General features: G+C 32.8%; 1 protein-coding gene across 21 annotated transcripts in view; it reads right to left on the bottom strand.

The window, feature by feature from the left end:
• Positions 1–2,791: 2,791 nt before the first annotated feature.
• The window catches only part of LOC100883744 (CUGBP Elav-like family member 1-A), a 1,238,863-nt gene continuing 1,225,336 nt past the window's right edge, over positions 2,792–16,318 (bottom strand). For 18 of the 21 annotated variants that reach the window (XM_076532024.1, XM_076532036.1, XM_076532029.1 and 15 more), the window contains 3 exons: positions 13,215–13,445; positions 12,535–12,685; positions 2,792–9,476 (listed from right to left, as the gene is read on the bottom strand). In XM_076532024.1, coding sequence (XP_076388139.1) covers positions 12,558–12,685; positions 13,215–13,445 — 359 coding nt within the window. In that variant the 3' untranslated portion in view covers positions 2,792–9,476; positions 12,535–12,557. The remainder of the gene's footprint in view (positions 9,477–12,534; positions 12,686–13,214; positions 13,446–16,318) is intronic. The other 3 variants (XM_076532022.1, XM_076532021.1, XM_076532023.1) reach the window with 3 other exon arrangements.

Genomic DNA, 16,318 nt, shown 5'->3' with positions numbered 1-16,318 from the left:
CAGCGTTTAGTTTCCTTCTAATCGGAAAAGTGTCACGAATATTAAAAATGCATTAGCATTGTAAACAGTGGAGTAGGCTTTTTATCTTTGTTGACTGCCACAATCGCAGCGTCTCAATGGTCTCAATGGCTAAGATCAGCCATTTTTATGGCTCCTGTTAACCTAGTGTTAAAACGAATTTTCTGAATTAATGTATGAATAGTGACTTTTATTTTCTGAAACGTTATCACCTTTATGTTAAGTAGGTATGTATTTCGACAACAAATTTGTACTAGATTTTATTTTCAAATATTTTTTCTTTTGTATCGACAGATTAGTTACGCGACTTTTGTTCGTGTAAAACGAATCCACATGGAACAGCTATTCCGCGTAAATTGAGGGACGGGACAATAATTTACGAACCTCAAGTACTACATATTAAATGTGCAGGAAAATGGATTCTAATCAAAGCGTGTAGTTTTAAAATATTTTGTAGTTTATACCCTTTTAATCAAAAAAGTGAATTACTAAATATTAAAAACTTGGAGCTTCTACTCTCTCAATCGTCAATGTTACCATCTTTATAAACATTTCATTGGAAAATTACATAGTTCATGAAGATTTGTTAAGATCCAGTGTGAATGTCATAAAGCTGTAGCTGATTATTATTTAAATAAGAACATTTTTCTTATTACGGACTTCTTATTAAATAAATTTTTGCTAAACCACTTACATGAGATCCCAAAACTTAATTATCAATTATTTTAACTTTTAACGTAATTTCGAATATATTTGAAGGAGTTTATCGAAAATTAACATAGTAATGTTAATTTTAACATAGTAATGTTAATTTTCGATATTAATTATATTAATACAGTACAGTACTTTTATTACAGTAAAAAATTTGTATTTCAGTTTCTACTGAAAGCTGTTTAGTCTTGAAAGTAAGAATTAAAATTTGCAATAAAATAGTTTATGGTTTAAAAATTTATGTAAGGTCGTATAGGGGTCAACCTAGGTCCCACTAAACGTGTATTGAAATAAAACTTTAAAAAGCCTTCAATGTTTGTATAGAATGTTTTTTGTAAAATACGTAGTTTCTTTTAAAGAATTCAAATCTTTAGTCCCATACTCAAAAATTTTCAAGTTTCGAAATATTCAATTTTTCAAATTTTCAAAAATTTCAAATCATAAAATTAAAAAATTTCCAAAATTTCAAATCCCCAAATCACATAAAAAGTGCCAAATTTAACGAGTGCTGGAGCATAAACCATCAATTTTTTCATTTTTGATAAAGATTTCAATTTTTCAAACATTAGAAAATTAGATATTATTACTGGCAGACATCTCCTTAATTTTTGTACATTTATTGTGGAGTTTTCTGCATGAAATAGACACAAAATAAGGGAACCATTCGACAGGTTAGAACTGTACTTTCACAGCACTGACTAAATGAATACAAGGGCGGATCTCATCTTAGCAAAGAGCGAATTAATTAGGCCGAAAACAATGAACATCCATGGAAATACCTAGTTATCAAAGTCTCAGCAAGGTTGAGTTGTACGTATATACAAAATTTATACAGTATATAAAAATTGTAAGTTTGTAATCGAAAAGCTGGGATCCGAAGTTGCATGTTACATTCAGTAATTCGATATTCAATCGCAAAAGATCTTCGTTCCATTTTATTTGAACGTTAGAAGTCATCAGTGACTTACCGTACCAATGTGTTACTTTTTTAACAAATTATAGTGTTTAGTCGTGTTATGTTATCATCAATCACTTCAACAGATAAGCACAAAATATTACGTAAACAAAAACAAACAAAGTATTAATTTATCGAAAGCAAAGTATTGACTTCTTATTGATACAGCATTATTCGAGATTTGTTCTCTTGTTTGCTGCATATTGTACAAAATACTTGAAAAAATTAATGTTTCCAAGGTGTTTTAATTATTACCTAGATTGTTTACTAGCCACTCGTTTTGGCGTAGGATTTAACATTTCATGTCCACGCAGGATCGAGTACTTATGCTTCAAAATAGGTTTATGTAGCAAAGATGGAGGATTGGTGTAAACTTTTGTCGGGAAATTGTTCATTACATTCCACTCATCAAATTGTTTTAGAAAGAAAGGACAGATTCACGCATTACTCTAAAAAATTTATAGTAAATCATTTTTAATAAAATCTAATAAAAAATCAAAGCGGATCCACGGAAATTAATAGTTTAGAAAATAATTCAAGCAACAGTAAAGTTTCTTGAGCATTACAAATTACGTAAAGTACTTACATACGTATAGTCGATGGAAACAATATAGTATGGTGAATATGTATTCACTATATGTATAGTGAACAATATTGTATATCGATACCGAAAATATTTCTTGCACATTTGAAATTGCACATTTTATTGTACCTTTCTATGTTGTCAATTTATAAAACACTAATTTTTTTTTAATTCTTGTAGTAAATAATATTTGTATATTGCTATGTCCTCATTAGTACAACATGTGAGAATTCAAAAGTACCTTTTTGTTAATTAAAAAACTCAGGCAACAAATGATTAACGTGTTTATATTATATTAAAACTTATGAAAATTCGTAATGATTAGCTATTTAAAAATGACATTTTTCTAGTAGTAAATCATTACTTGATCCATCAGCTTATAATCGACATGACCAATAATGTTTCCACCGAGTGTACTTCATCTTCGTAAAATTCCAATGTCCCAAGGAATTCATCAGAGCAATTAAAAAGCAAGGATCGAAAGGGAACAGGGTCAATGGACGGCAATGAAAGCAAAGAATAAATTAAACCAACAAAATAAATACAATGTATTGTTACATCACATACGCCACATGCTGATCGTGGTATATACCGACAAGGAGGAAACAGAAAAAAGAAAATCTGAGAACTCGACGTTTCTAGTGTTCCCTCGTCGACAGAACTAATACACTAAAATACAGAAAAAAAAGAAATAGAACAAAAGTGAACAAAAAGAAAAAAAAAAAGAATTTTTCAACGCGGGCATTTCAAACACAACGATGGGAGACGCGGATGATCACGTTGAAAACGGTAGCGCACGTAACTATACATTGAATTTGCACAGCCGGTAAAAACAATGTACTAGATTGAAAAATACAATGAACAAGGGTAGAACAAAATTTTCATTCGATTTCACGAAAAAATGGCGAATACGACAGAGTTCATCTTACGGTAACCATATATTGTTTCTACCGACTGTACATTCGCCTTTATACGCTTCTATACGCAAAGAAACACACACGTAATGCCCAGAACATGATATACGTGTGTACATATACATATGTACATATCTGTATAGAGTCGTTTGTAAACACACATAAGACACACGTACACAAGATACACGCGCGTATAAAGTTTCTAGAATGCGCACGAATTGTTCGCGTTTTGGTGATGGAATTTGGTTTATTTTTTTTTTTTTGATTTTATTTTACGTTCGCTTTCGTGATTGGTAGATCATTCGTCGATCCTCCACGTAACACGAAATGTTTTACTGTGATGAAGTCCTCGAAAGACGATTGTTTCAGATGCCAGAAAGAGAAACTATAAGTTTTTCATATGATTATAAATTTACTGCAACATTCACAATCTGTTTATGGACGTAAAATAAGTTTTGCACAAATTGAACAATAATGCTATTTGAACCGTTTGAGTGTCATATAGGGTGATTTCATATCAGAGTCATCTTATGAATTTGACGGACGACAGTTTGAACCGTTCTTACTAACAATTACTGAACATAATTATTTACACTAACGATTTGACTTAGTATGTTAAATATTTTATAATAATTGACGTAATTGTGAATAATTTTTTGAATGTATTTCTGCCACCACTTATGACACTCAAGCGGTTAATTTAATCGGTAATTAAATTACAACTGAAAATTACCGGTCTATTGTCTTTCGATTCGTAACACATACTAGCGTGTTGCGTTTCAAATGATCACACATTGAAAAGCACCAACGAAAACGAACGCGGTGGACGCAGAAATCTAAAATTAAGAAAAAAAAAACATAATAATAATAATAATAATAATAATAATAATAATAGAGAAAAAAAACAAAAAACAAGTTTTAAGAGAGAAAAAATAAACAGCAAAATAAAGTACTCTAAATCTTCTAACATTGCAAGGACGATATATATGTGTGTGTATTGGTAAAGTGTTTAAAACAAAAAAGAAAAGATTTACATAATCTAGCGGTAAATGAACAATAACAATAGCAATGGTAATTACGGCGATGATTGATGGTATGCGACGAATAGGACCACTTCGTTTCAATTCATTCAATAAACACATACAATTTATTGTACTTAACGTCATTCAAACCGTCTACACATTTGATGTATAGTTGGTATGGCTTGATTTCGCAAAATTTATTGATGTAGCATTAGGATCAGAGGTTTGAAGCAAACATAAAAACTAAATTTTTAAGGTTTTAGAGATTTTAGTACAACCCTGAAGGGTTCCATTGTATTAATATTTAATCGAGAGTTGTTCATAGGAGGAGGCTCTTTATTCACCCTACCATGGATCTGCACTCATGAACTTGTGGGGTACTCACAGACTCGATTTGCCGATTCTGTGGTAAGTACTTACAAAGTACATTGTGCATCCAAATGGGAGGAGGAAGGGTCGTTATGTTTAGTGAAAGCTTCATGAAAACCTCTGCGGTTTAACTCTCTCACGCACTACATTCATATGTAGTGAAGAGTATAATTGAACTAGTAAAACATTTTTCCCAAAAATTATTATTCATTTATCAATGCGGTTAGTACTGCTGATGTTTTTTAACTATTCACTGCACGATGTGTTAAATATAATTTGTGACAATCTATTTTAGCAATTAAATAATTTGAAAATGTAATATTACAATTAGCAAACTGAAGTTAAACATTAATCATTTTTTAAGCTGGAATATATGCAAAATTATGTATCTGTAAATTTTTTTTTATTTCATATTAACATGTACATTAACAATAATTTTTGGGGAAAACAGTGTTATTCGTTGTTTCACTCTTCACTGTATATAAATGGTAACAATTTTTTATACTTTTGGTTAACATACCTAGATGTTTCTACCAACTATACTTCACGTTCGATTGAATGTTTTGAAATATAATACGTAACCAGTATCGCCACTTGTATATTATAATATACAATTATAGAATTATAAAAATAATTATTTTAAGTACATTAACAAGTGATCCCTTCGCCTGTTCGAACTTTGGAGTTTGGTAAAAATCGACAGAAATTTGATATTGCACTGCAACTGAAAATCAATCGCTTAGCTTCATAATGATCGTCTAACATTGATATCGACAAAAGTAATGTACGAATAATCGTAAACACCATCTCTACAAAGTGCGAATTATAATAATAGAAGATATAAAAGTAGTAATAATAATAATAATAAAGTTTTACAATATAACGATACCACCAAGAATCATATCGATAATAATAATAATAATTAGGTCATATAATATTAATAATCTATCAACATTGATAGTGAATAAATTGTAATAATAATAATAAGGGTAACGATGGTAAATTGGTAAAGTGGGATAATTAACAGCGTAAATAATTATAACACGATGACGGTGCAAACGTAGCAGCACTTTTTCAACAACGAAATTAAACGCACGTGCTTAAGAGGATGTATTTGAAAAATGAACATTAAAATGTTGATAATATTAATTCGTAAATGTTACTTCTGACTAGGCTCCATTTGTATTCACGTACAAAAAAAGACTTAAGAACGTGTTACGTGTATTACATCCTCGCACAAAATGTTAATCGTTGATTAACGGCTGAACGTGTGTACGAAAGAATTATTATAGCCGTAAATGATGCGTAAGTACATCGATTAATTAAAAAGACGTCTTTGGTAATTGGCACGGAGCTGGACGCAGCAGCATCGTTACAGGATGATCCATTACAGTTGAAACTTTCCACATTTATAAAATAAAATTTTATATAAAATCATCTAAAGACAAATTAATTTTAGGGATGTTGAAATGATTTTCATTTATCATTGTTCCTACAAATTACGAAATTACGATGTTTATTTTGTCAAACCTATAACCAACTTCGAATCTAATAAAATGCTCCAATCAACTTTTTCATTAAAAAGTCCATTAAACATAAAATTTTTATTAATTTTAACAATCACTGATAACTAATCGATAACTGTTTCGAAAAGAATGATCATTAATAAAAAAAATCATGTCACTATTCCGTTCAACTTCTTTTTTGAACCATCCTGTATAATTTACCACTTTCCTACATAAACCCATATAATATTAAACGTCCGTTGCCCCGCTCATTTGGTTTGACGCGTGATTGCAAATTATTTGCGTTAGTTTTCAATACATCTGCAGGTTTCCGAGGGATTTAGTGAAATAGACTATACAAGGAGCTATGACTATTAATTGTAATTGCAACAAACCCTTTAACAACGAAGGAGAAAAGGGAGACGTCGAAAGGAGGGAAATGAGTGCTTAGAAAGAGAGCCAGCCGTGAACATCCAAAACACTGCCGCTGTTTCTACGTTCGATGGTTAAGAAATAACTGTTTAATTGTATCATTAAGACAAATATTGTACGAAAATATATTCGTCATATATTTAGAAATACGAATCTTTCTACTGCAACCCAACGTATACTTTTTAACAGTTGTTCGTTTTGCTTTCCTCTGTTGTAGAAGTCAACAAATTGTTCCGATATAAAAAATAACTCGATTATATTTCGCAAAAGAATTTGTCTTTTTGATACACTTAAAACATGTTTTATGATTCGAAACTGAAATACTCTCTGAATTCTTCTACTTCGTTTTTTTTCTTCCTCTTACGCTTTTACCCTTCTGGTTGAAGAGTGCGCCGTTAATATTAAGGCTATTTTCAGCCATTTCTTTGTAAATAATATACAGATATCGGGATACTTGAACGTCCGATATGCACTGGCAATATTAAAAATGTAAGGAACATGTAGAGACTGGATTAAATTCTTTTTTCCAAATTACCAGCAATCGTTTCTGGACTTTCCATATTTTACTATGGACTTAAGTACCTACAGCGACATTGGTGAGTTAATCTTGCATCAGTAACGGCGATCGATAACTGCCATCCAATACATTAAACATTAAATCTTCTTAGATTCGATTAAAATCCTTCGCGCTGCCGATAAAATGATCTTCTTTATAACTAGCTAATAAAAACTTAAACGCTACACAGACAAAGAACAATGTTAATGTAGAACAAACAGGTTAATATATTTTCTCACACATTTTCGTAAAATCGTTGTATTCGTCGGATACAGCGCAACAGAAGTTGTTACTGACTCAAGATTAATTCGTGGCAATTAAACGCTCGCGTTTAAATCCCCATATTTTTGGCGATCAAAATGTTTTCCTTCAATTTTTTCCAGTTTCTTCTCTCATCATAGACAAAAAGTACAGTGTACCACAGTTTTTCTTTTTTTCTCACAAATATACATTCGTCTAAGTTCGAACACAATAGAGATCATAAAACACGTACGAATCGTAAGTACCTACTTGGTACAGACGAAGATAGAGAAAAAAAAAGAAAGGAAAGGAAAAGAACGATCGCGTGCACGCTAGTGAAATGTCACTGATGAAAATTTTCGGTTCTCTTTTTAGTTTGGAATTCTCCACCGTTAAGTTTCTCATGCCACGCTTACTTTATCATACACACTTTAAAAAGCGATCCTAGTCCAAATCCTATGTACGGTACAATGTTATCACAAAGTCATTAAAAAATGCTATTTATGTATCATTTCCTCTACTCTTCTTTTGTTTCCTTGCTCCAGTTGTGTCTTTTTTTTTGTTTATTTTTGGTTCTTTTTTTTGGTAATCTTTACAAGGTAAACCGGACTTGACTGATTTACCGTGTTTTTTCTTCCAACGCGTTTCGATTCAGCGGTTTCTTGCTAGGTTTTCGCATTGTTTCCCTAAGCTTTCTCTATTATATAATCAGCACATCAGTAGTGCGTCTTTTATCTACATATGAACAGGCGCTTCGCGACGCTGACAGCGATCCCGAAAGTGAGCCGATAAAATCGATTCTCAGTCGATATTCAAAACAGTGTTCTCAATATAATACAAGGTACATACCGTTCCGTTTCACAAAACGAGCATACATTTGTCCATTTTTAACGGCTAGTTAGTGATTGTACGCAAACATTTCTTACACTAAAGGTCCACGGAGAATTCGTTGAGATCTAAAACCGACACGTGTTCTCTTTATCCATTTATTCGTATTAATTGCACAGTAGATTTAACGTTGATAAATTACCATTACGAACTGCTTTTAACTTTATCAGTTTTAGATCTCAACGCTCGCGTGCATACGCACATTTTCGTACATACACATGCACGGTTAATATGAGTATGCGTATGTCTGCAAATACTATACAAGGTGTTTCACGAATCTGGGTCAAACTGCAGTTCTGAAATTTATAGAGAATGGGCAAACATTTTACTAAGCAAAATTAAATTCCAACGTACCCAATTCGGAAGCGACCTTCAAACGAATTTAGAGCCATTTCTATCCTCTTTAATGAAACAGTACATTATTTCACATACGTACAGAATTTGCATGTACATGAAATTGTGTACAGTTTATTATTCTTTAAAATCGTTTAATTTTGCCTAATAACATTGCTATCTCTCAAACCACAATTTGGGTTAGATACGTGTAACATCTTGCATACACGCATAATAGCACGCACGCGTGCATGCGCACACACACAGACACAGTGCTTGATCGGCGGTGCTTCCGCTTCGCTACTCTTTACACCCGATTTTGAACAATGACTGTCGTTTCTTGATATCTCGTTAACGCGAGATCAAGCATTACTTTTCCCACGACGATTCCTCAATCCGTCTCGTGCACCTCGATTAATTTCTCATTGACTTGGTCCAGAGTAAGCTGCCCGATGATCATCTTCTCTACTGTTTTATTACACAGAGCAGCTGTTCAGAGTGGGTGGCGCAATGACACCCACGATCGACAATCGGTGCCATCTATTCAGGTTAAATGGAACAGACCAAGCACAGTGGCAACCGGTACATGGTAGCGGTGCTCGAGTACGTGAAATAAATTGTGGAGGTAGCTCGTAGGTGGATGGATTCGTTCAAGGAGTTTCTACCGGATGGTCGTGTAGGAAAAGAAGGTGTCATGTGGTGTATAATTTTGTTGGGAGTAGAATAGGTGTCCGCTTCTTGCGAGAGGAGCGAGAGCGGGCAGATGTGTACAGGCACCGACAGACATAGAATGACTGATCAAGAGGCTGACCAAAGGAGTCGTGACTGATCGACAGATGGACTTGATCGACTGATCGATCGATTGAACGATTGGTCAATTCAACTGACTGAGACTGACATGGCACGGCGACTCCGATCGAGAACACGGTCACAACGTCACAGGCCACCTGCTGGCACACAAACAAACACACGGACAGGTTAGTCACCACCACACACCAGATATATAGGATTCCCCGGGCAAACGTGCACGGTGACCATTGGAACCTTTTCAAAATTGTCAGATTTTTCTAACAGCGCCACTGTTTTACATGATTTTCTTGCTTTCTTTTTCTTACGATCTCGACAATACTCGAAGTAGAATTGACAACGTGTTTGAAACTACGGATTACAGAGTCAGGAAGTTACGGGAGTGGGTTTCAACAGAGATACAGAATATTACACAATAAAGTCACCGTGCAACGTGTACACAGGTACTGTTCAGAGCTGGGAAGAATGAACGTGAATCTAGTTGGTTGTAACCTCAACGACTACAACGGACTTTCGGTCGAATCGTATTATTGGCCGAAGTAGTCATTGCTTATTAGATCAAGTGGCAGGAGAGCGTTAATGGTGGGAATAGGAGGAGCCACGCACAATCTTTCCAGCTTTGAACAGTAGTTTGCCGATACGTCGTTTTAAGATAGAAACGACAAGGATCTGTTTGATTCTGCCAAAGACTAAATTCTACAGACTAGAAAATAATTACAGATAGGATTATATTTGTATTTCACTGATCCTCGTTGTTTCTTTCACACCATTGTGATTCATCGATAAATAAATAAGTGACTAATAAGAGAGTTCTGAACGTTTTACGAAAAACTGATCGATGAAACACGTTCGAAAATGGCGGTGTTCGACGGTCGGCGACATCCCAGAAAAAAAAGAACACATGGCGATGTTAGTACTAACAACTAATAAAGCGTCATAGCGTAAATTAACCATCAAACTTTGAGATATGATTATCACGATAGAACGTTCCAAGTTCTGTGCCCTGTACAGTAAAGACGAGGGACCAACTCGCGTGACTGCGTAAATCATAAATGGTGATGTAATTATAATAAAATAAATTAGTGAGGTAGATTGTTGTGGTATCATTGCCACCTGCCTGTAAGACAGTGCACAATGCAATCGACGAAGTTCATGTTAACTGAAAGAATATAAATATCTATGTATATATTATAACGTACACGTGTGTATAAATATATTAAAGGAACAAGAAAAGAGAAGCAAATCATAGAAAAAACAACAACAGAAAACATAGTTTAGTTAACGTACGACTTACGTTGCGTGAAAAATTCAAAGCGAACTACTTGTACTCTTATCCTCAAGTAAAGCTACTGTAAATGTTAGTGAAACTTCACGTACGTAATTCCATTTTGTGCACAAAAGTTAGCACAGAAAGCTTGATTGGCAGCCGTTCGCAACGAAATGATTCTTTCATTATACCAATGACGCGAAGAAGGGGCAGAGCGGTGAAGGGCTAAACAGCAGGCTTGTACCTTCGTATATCGAAGTAATAATACTGATAAATCAGCGATTAAATACAAATGTATTCTGTCAGAGCCCTGTTCGTGCTTCTAAGAAAACAAAATGCTTGTCTTGAAATACCGCACACGAAGAAATACATTTTCTTTTCACTAATTATGTTTGACCTTGTTTATAACTTTATCTTTAACTAGCTTATGCTAAGTTACACCGTCAGCGGTGCACCCTACAATCTTTATTCCATCAGCAGTACACCGAGAGTTTATAAGATATGTACATTATTTGGCGATGATTATATAAAATTATTTGTCTACTATTGAGACTTTTACTATAATAGATTGTTATTGTATATAATATAAAACTTTCTTTTATTTTTTGATTTGTTAGCATCAACTTGTAAACTTGATTTGGGTTTTGTAAACTTGTTATTAGTCAAAGTGTAAATTAATTTTTTTTCTTAGGAGATAAACTAAGTAGTTCCCTATTCTATTTACAAAATATAAACAGCGACACAAGTATCATTTAGCAGTATTTATACATGATTCAGAGATGACACTTCCAAATAAAAGAGATTCACTTCTACAGTTTATTTTTGCAAACTATTGATATGTTTTTAATCATTAGTCATTTAAAATTAATTTCACTGAATTCAGGATAAAGCGTTATTTGTCACTTCCTCATTAATAAGATTCAGTAAATTAAATCTAGCGGAATTTCATTGAATTAAAATCGCTCTACAACTTGAAAGTATTGAAATCAGATTATTACTCTGACAATGATACTCTCTATTTGAAAGTTGACTTTTTTATTTCTTTACAACATTACATTTCTTAACAACACTAAAATTAGTGTTGCATCAATAGTCATAAAACATGCAATTCGTAGAAAAAAGTTTTCTTCGTGTACAGAAATCAACGACAACATCGTTTAGAGACGATTACCCAAAAAAATTAACAACATATTAAAAACATTCTCAACAATCTGTATGTTAATTGAGTACACGTACTGCAACATTTGCACTGATGTTTCAGAAAGCCTCAAAAGAACAGAAAGAAAGCTAAAAACATGATCACTGTAGTGTCTATAATTGAAAAGAAACGAGGCAGTTGAGAGAGTCATCATCGAATACTTATAATGTTTTATTTGTGACGAGTGAGGTTTTGAGCTCGAAGAACAATAACACGTCAATAACACGTACGTTATCACGAGATACAGGTACAATGAGACACGAAGAGAACGTAGGTAAACTTTTAGGTACAAAAATACCAGAATATGGACGGACTAACAGACAGAAAAGATGAAAGAAAGATATATAATCTCAAGGAACGGTAATGCGGTGTCCTTTAAGAACAACCATGACGATAATATAAGTCTTCAACAATATCACAGCCTTGTTTCGGAAGAGTTTTAACATAAACGTTTAACGAGCATACGATAAGGATACCAATGTTTCTTTAATGTCCAAAGGAAACAAGTGTCTCTATCGAATTCCTCCACATGGAAAATACTGTTTAAGTAGAAATTGTTCTTGGAAGCAATGCCCACGAGGCATTTACGACGAACGAAACGAATAACCTAACCTAACCTAACCTAACCTATCTATTCAGTTCACGACTTCTCGAGTACGTGAACATGGGTTTTTGATTAAGGACACCAAGGTCGTTGAATCTGATCCGTGGTATCCAAGAAGTCCTTGGTATCTACCTACGAAAGGTGGGCGAGGTCGGCTAATAGGGTTTCGACGCATCCTTGGATCGTTTCAGCTGGACCTTCAGACGCTTCATGCCGATTTGGAAGCCGTTCATTGCCTGGATCGCTGCTTGCGCACTCGCCGCGTTGTCGTACGACACGAAACCTGTCAATAATTTACAATCATTTCGTAAAATATTCATTAAAAATGTACCTTGTTGTTTACTATTCTAACTTTGAGTACCAACGTTGTTTTACATTAAATTTTACTAACTATTCCTTATAGTATTTCATAAAATTATTTATTATAAAATAAGTTAATATGTATCTCATGAAATGAGTGATTAGTTCAAGCTTAAATTGTATATCAGATATGGGTGACATGGCGATCATCGTAAACTTGTAATCTAAATACATAGCGATGTGGTACTTCAAAAAGCCGTTGCTGAGATATGACTAAAATTATAGAAAATTCAGTAATTATATAAAAGTGGTACATTTCAATGATCTTAAATATGTATATCGTCAAACATTTTGAGTTAACCAATACCTACAATCACTGTTAGGTCTTAGCTTTAGAGATACTCTAAAACGCGTCTGACCAAAGAAACTAATACAAAGCTTAGGAAATGCCCATCATAATGGATATTTCCCGAAAGATTGCCAATGGAGATACAAGTGACGTGGCATCTTACCAAAGCATTTGCTCAACTGCGTCTGTTTATCGATGAAGACCTTGGCGGAAATAACGTTCCCGAATGGTAGAAACGTTGTGACCAGGTCAGTATCGCTAAACTGCTGCGGTAGATGATAGATAAACAGGTTGCAGCCCTCGGGACCCTCTATCTGCTTGTCGGTGTTCGTGAATTTCGCCTTTTGCGCTGCCGCTGCAGCCGCAGCTGCTGCTGCCGTGAACGCTGGGAACCCTGGCAACACGAGATTTGTCATCGTAAATTCCGTGTCCCTTTTCAGCGGATCTACGCACTGCTTGTTCGCATCCCACGAGATTCGCATTTCAAATAGCTCGACACTCGACGATCAAACAATTCTCTACAGTATGTTCAGTTTAAATACATACACTTAATTACATTCGGAAGAGAAAAAACAGAGGAATTGGACCTAGTTTTGAGGTGCAGGTGTGCTTCAAAACCAAACTGTCCACGATGGGTACAGACTGCTGTAACTGTTCAATAAATTCAAAAATGCTTTTTGTTATGAAGAAATCGCACCTTGAACTTAAGTACTTAATACTTGTTGTTTTGCAACCTTCTTGCGACTCTTAATTGTGATTCTTATATAGAATATGTTGCATTTAATTATTTTTTATTACTTTCCTCTGGGTATCAGAATTAATGTTGATTAATAAAATGTTTGGCATGATTTAATAATATCACTTACATATGGTATATCAATTTGGAATTAACAGTTTAATAAACATGCAAAATTAATAATTTTTCAGTAAAACAAGTAATCTAAATAATTTATACTTTCTACTGTTGGTACGATATGAAGAATATCTCATTCCTATTTGTTCATATATGAGATGGTTAGAAAATAGTATAATTCGAGTATTGCGCATTCTTTATTAAATAAATTAAAATAACTTTAATATTAATCTTTGGAAAGTTAATTCGATAGTAGAAGATACTAGGTGTAAATGGGTTAATCCACTATTTGTTTAAAGAAAGTCATTTTATATTATGAGTAGTGAAGAAATGAGACCATCTTTAAATTTTATGTTTTCCACATTCACATATCATGAATTCTAGTTTAAGGTACTTTTATCAGATTGTATTAAAGTTTTCATGTTCCTATAAAATTTCAAAGAATTCTTTCTGTGAAATCGGTAATCTGTTACATGATTTATTTTGCCTTTATGTTTTCAGCTAATGGTCGTTTAAATAAAAACAGTTCATTGAAATGGGTAAATGATATGAAAGAGTCGAATTTTATTTTACCGAATTAAATTTATGTAATTTTTAATTACATAAAAAGTATAAAAGCAGTATTGGCCATAAAAGCCTCTGTTCCTTACGCCGTTGATTATCACCACGTCACGCTCATACCTGCGACGCTTACAATAATTATTCAGAAATCAATTAACGGCACATGAAGAGGTATAAAATGTCTAAAATATTGTAAAAGATTGTAGAAATAATGATATTTTTAATAAAAATGCTGATTGCCCCTCTTCACAGGAGGTGATGTTAAATGATATATCTAATAAACATTGCAACAAACAACAAATTCCAAAAATCACGTATCCTCTATTTTTGTCCATAGTTTACGTACACGAAGTTGTAAAAAAATAGATTAACATTTAGTGCAAAAATTTAAACAAAAATTATAAATTTTCAAAATATTAATTAAACAAATAAAGTTTATTGAAATTTTTTTAAGCACAAAAATTGCCTATTAAAAGACCAACAATTTACAAAAAAAGAATCCAATTATCTTCTTTAATTCCGGAGATATTTCCAAAAATATAATTTCCATCTCCAACTTCGAGGGCTATTTTCACCCCTTCAATATACACAGCTGCCGATAAAAAAAAATACGTGTCAAATATGTTTTTGAGAACTATATCTCACATAAGTTTCATCAAAATCGGCGTGTCGGGGTTGGATATGTTTCCTTGTCAGTCATATAAATAAATAAAAATACGATGTTGTGCAGACAATAATTATCTTCAAACATAATCATTTTTATATTTTAAATAATAATAAATAATATATAACGAAATAAATAATGATCATGATATTTTAAAAATAATTATAATAATTAATAAAGTTATGTACAAATAATAAAAAATCGAAATTATTTTGTTAAAATATTAATACCATTTATGTTTTTCTAATTCAAATAAATTCGCAAGCAATGAAGTGTATATATTTAATTATAACATACTGTAAGAACGTAATACGGAATTTTTCGTTTGCAAGCAATACTTACGAACAATTTTATTCAATTTTACTACTTGCCGATTACAGTTCGATAAACACGAGTTACTCGTTTTTCCTCTTTTTTTCTGCGTATGTCGTGAGCTGGTATTGTACACACAGTGGCGGTCATAAACTTACGCATAATATAAATTTTAAGTCTGCCTATTCCCAGATTATAATAATAGTAAATTCTGATATTAATGATTATTGGACGGTAACGGTTTTTCAACGACATATCGTTCAAATGAAATTTTACTGGATGCTTATTTAAATGGTTTTTATACTCATATGCAAGTGTATTACAGTAAAAAAAATACTCAATAAATTTGCATAACATTTCAAACGTCTACCAAATTAGTAATATAATAATTTGAATTTGGAAAGTTCATAAAATACGTGAATTACTGTTTAAGCGCAAGAATTTTCATTTCTTCTACCAAAAAAATATTTGCGGAGGTGCCAAAGTGAAACGATTTTCAGATTCGTATTCAGCGCACAAAATGTACAAGAAACGTCAATCGAATAGACGTTGAGAAAGTAAGAATGTTTCAATTTATTCAGTCTTGTCACTTTCCATATGATATATGTCTGGAAAGGGTTAAATTGTCGACGAATCTCAACCTTATACAACATACTGGTGATAAATAGAGTTCATGTTTCTTTTTTATACAAAAAGACAGTTGTTAAAGGTAGATGTAATATTCAAATTTTATTTAGAAAAGTAAATTTCAACATTTCAATATAATAAAGAAGATTATAATGATCTATATATTGTACAATCCTTTTTAACTGATTCGTATGATTCTATTATATGTATTTTATTTTAATTCCAATTGGTTATATTATAATTCTCTTTT

The sequence above is a fragment of the Megachile rotundata genome, chromosome 5 (assembly GCF_050947335.1).
Source record: "Megachile rotundata isolate GNS110a chromosome 5, iyMegRotu1, whole genome shotgun sequence".
Lineage (NCBI taxonomy): Eukaryota > Metazoa > Arthropoda > Insecta > Hymenoptera > Megachilidae > Megachile > Megachile rotundata.
This window is presented reverse-complemented; position numbering and strand designations above follow the sequence as displayed.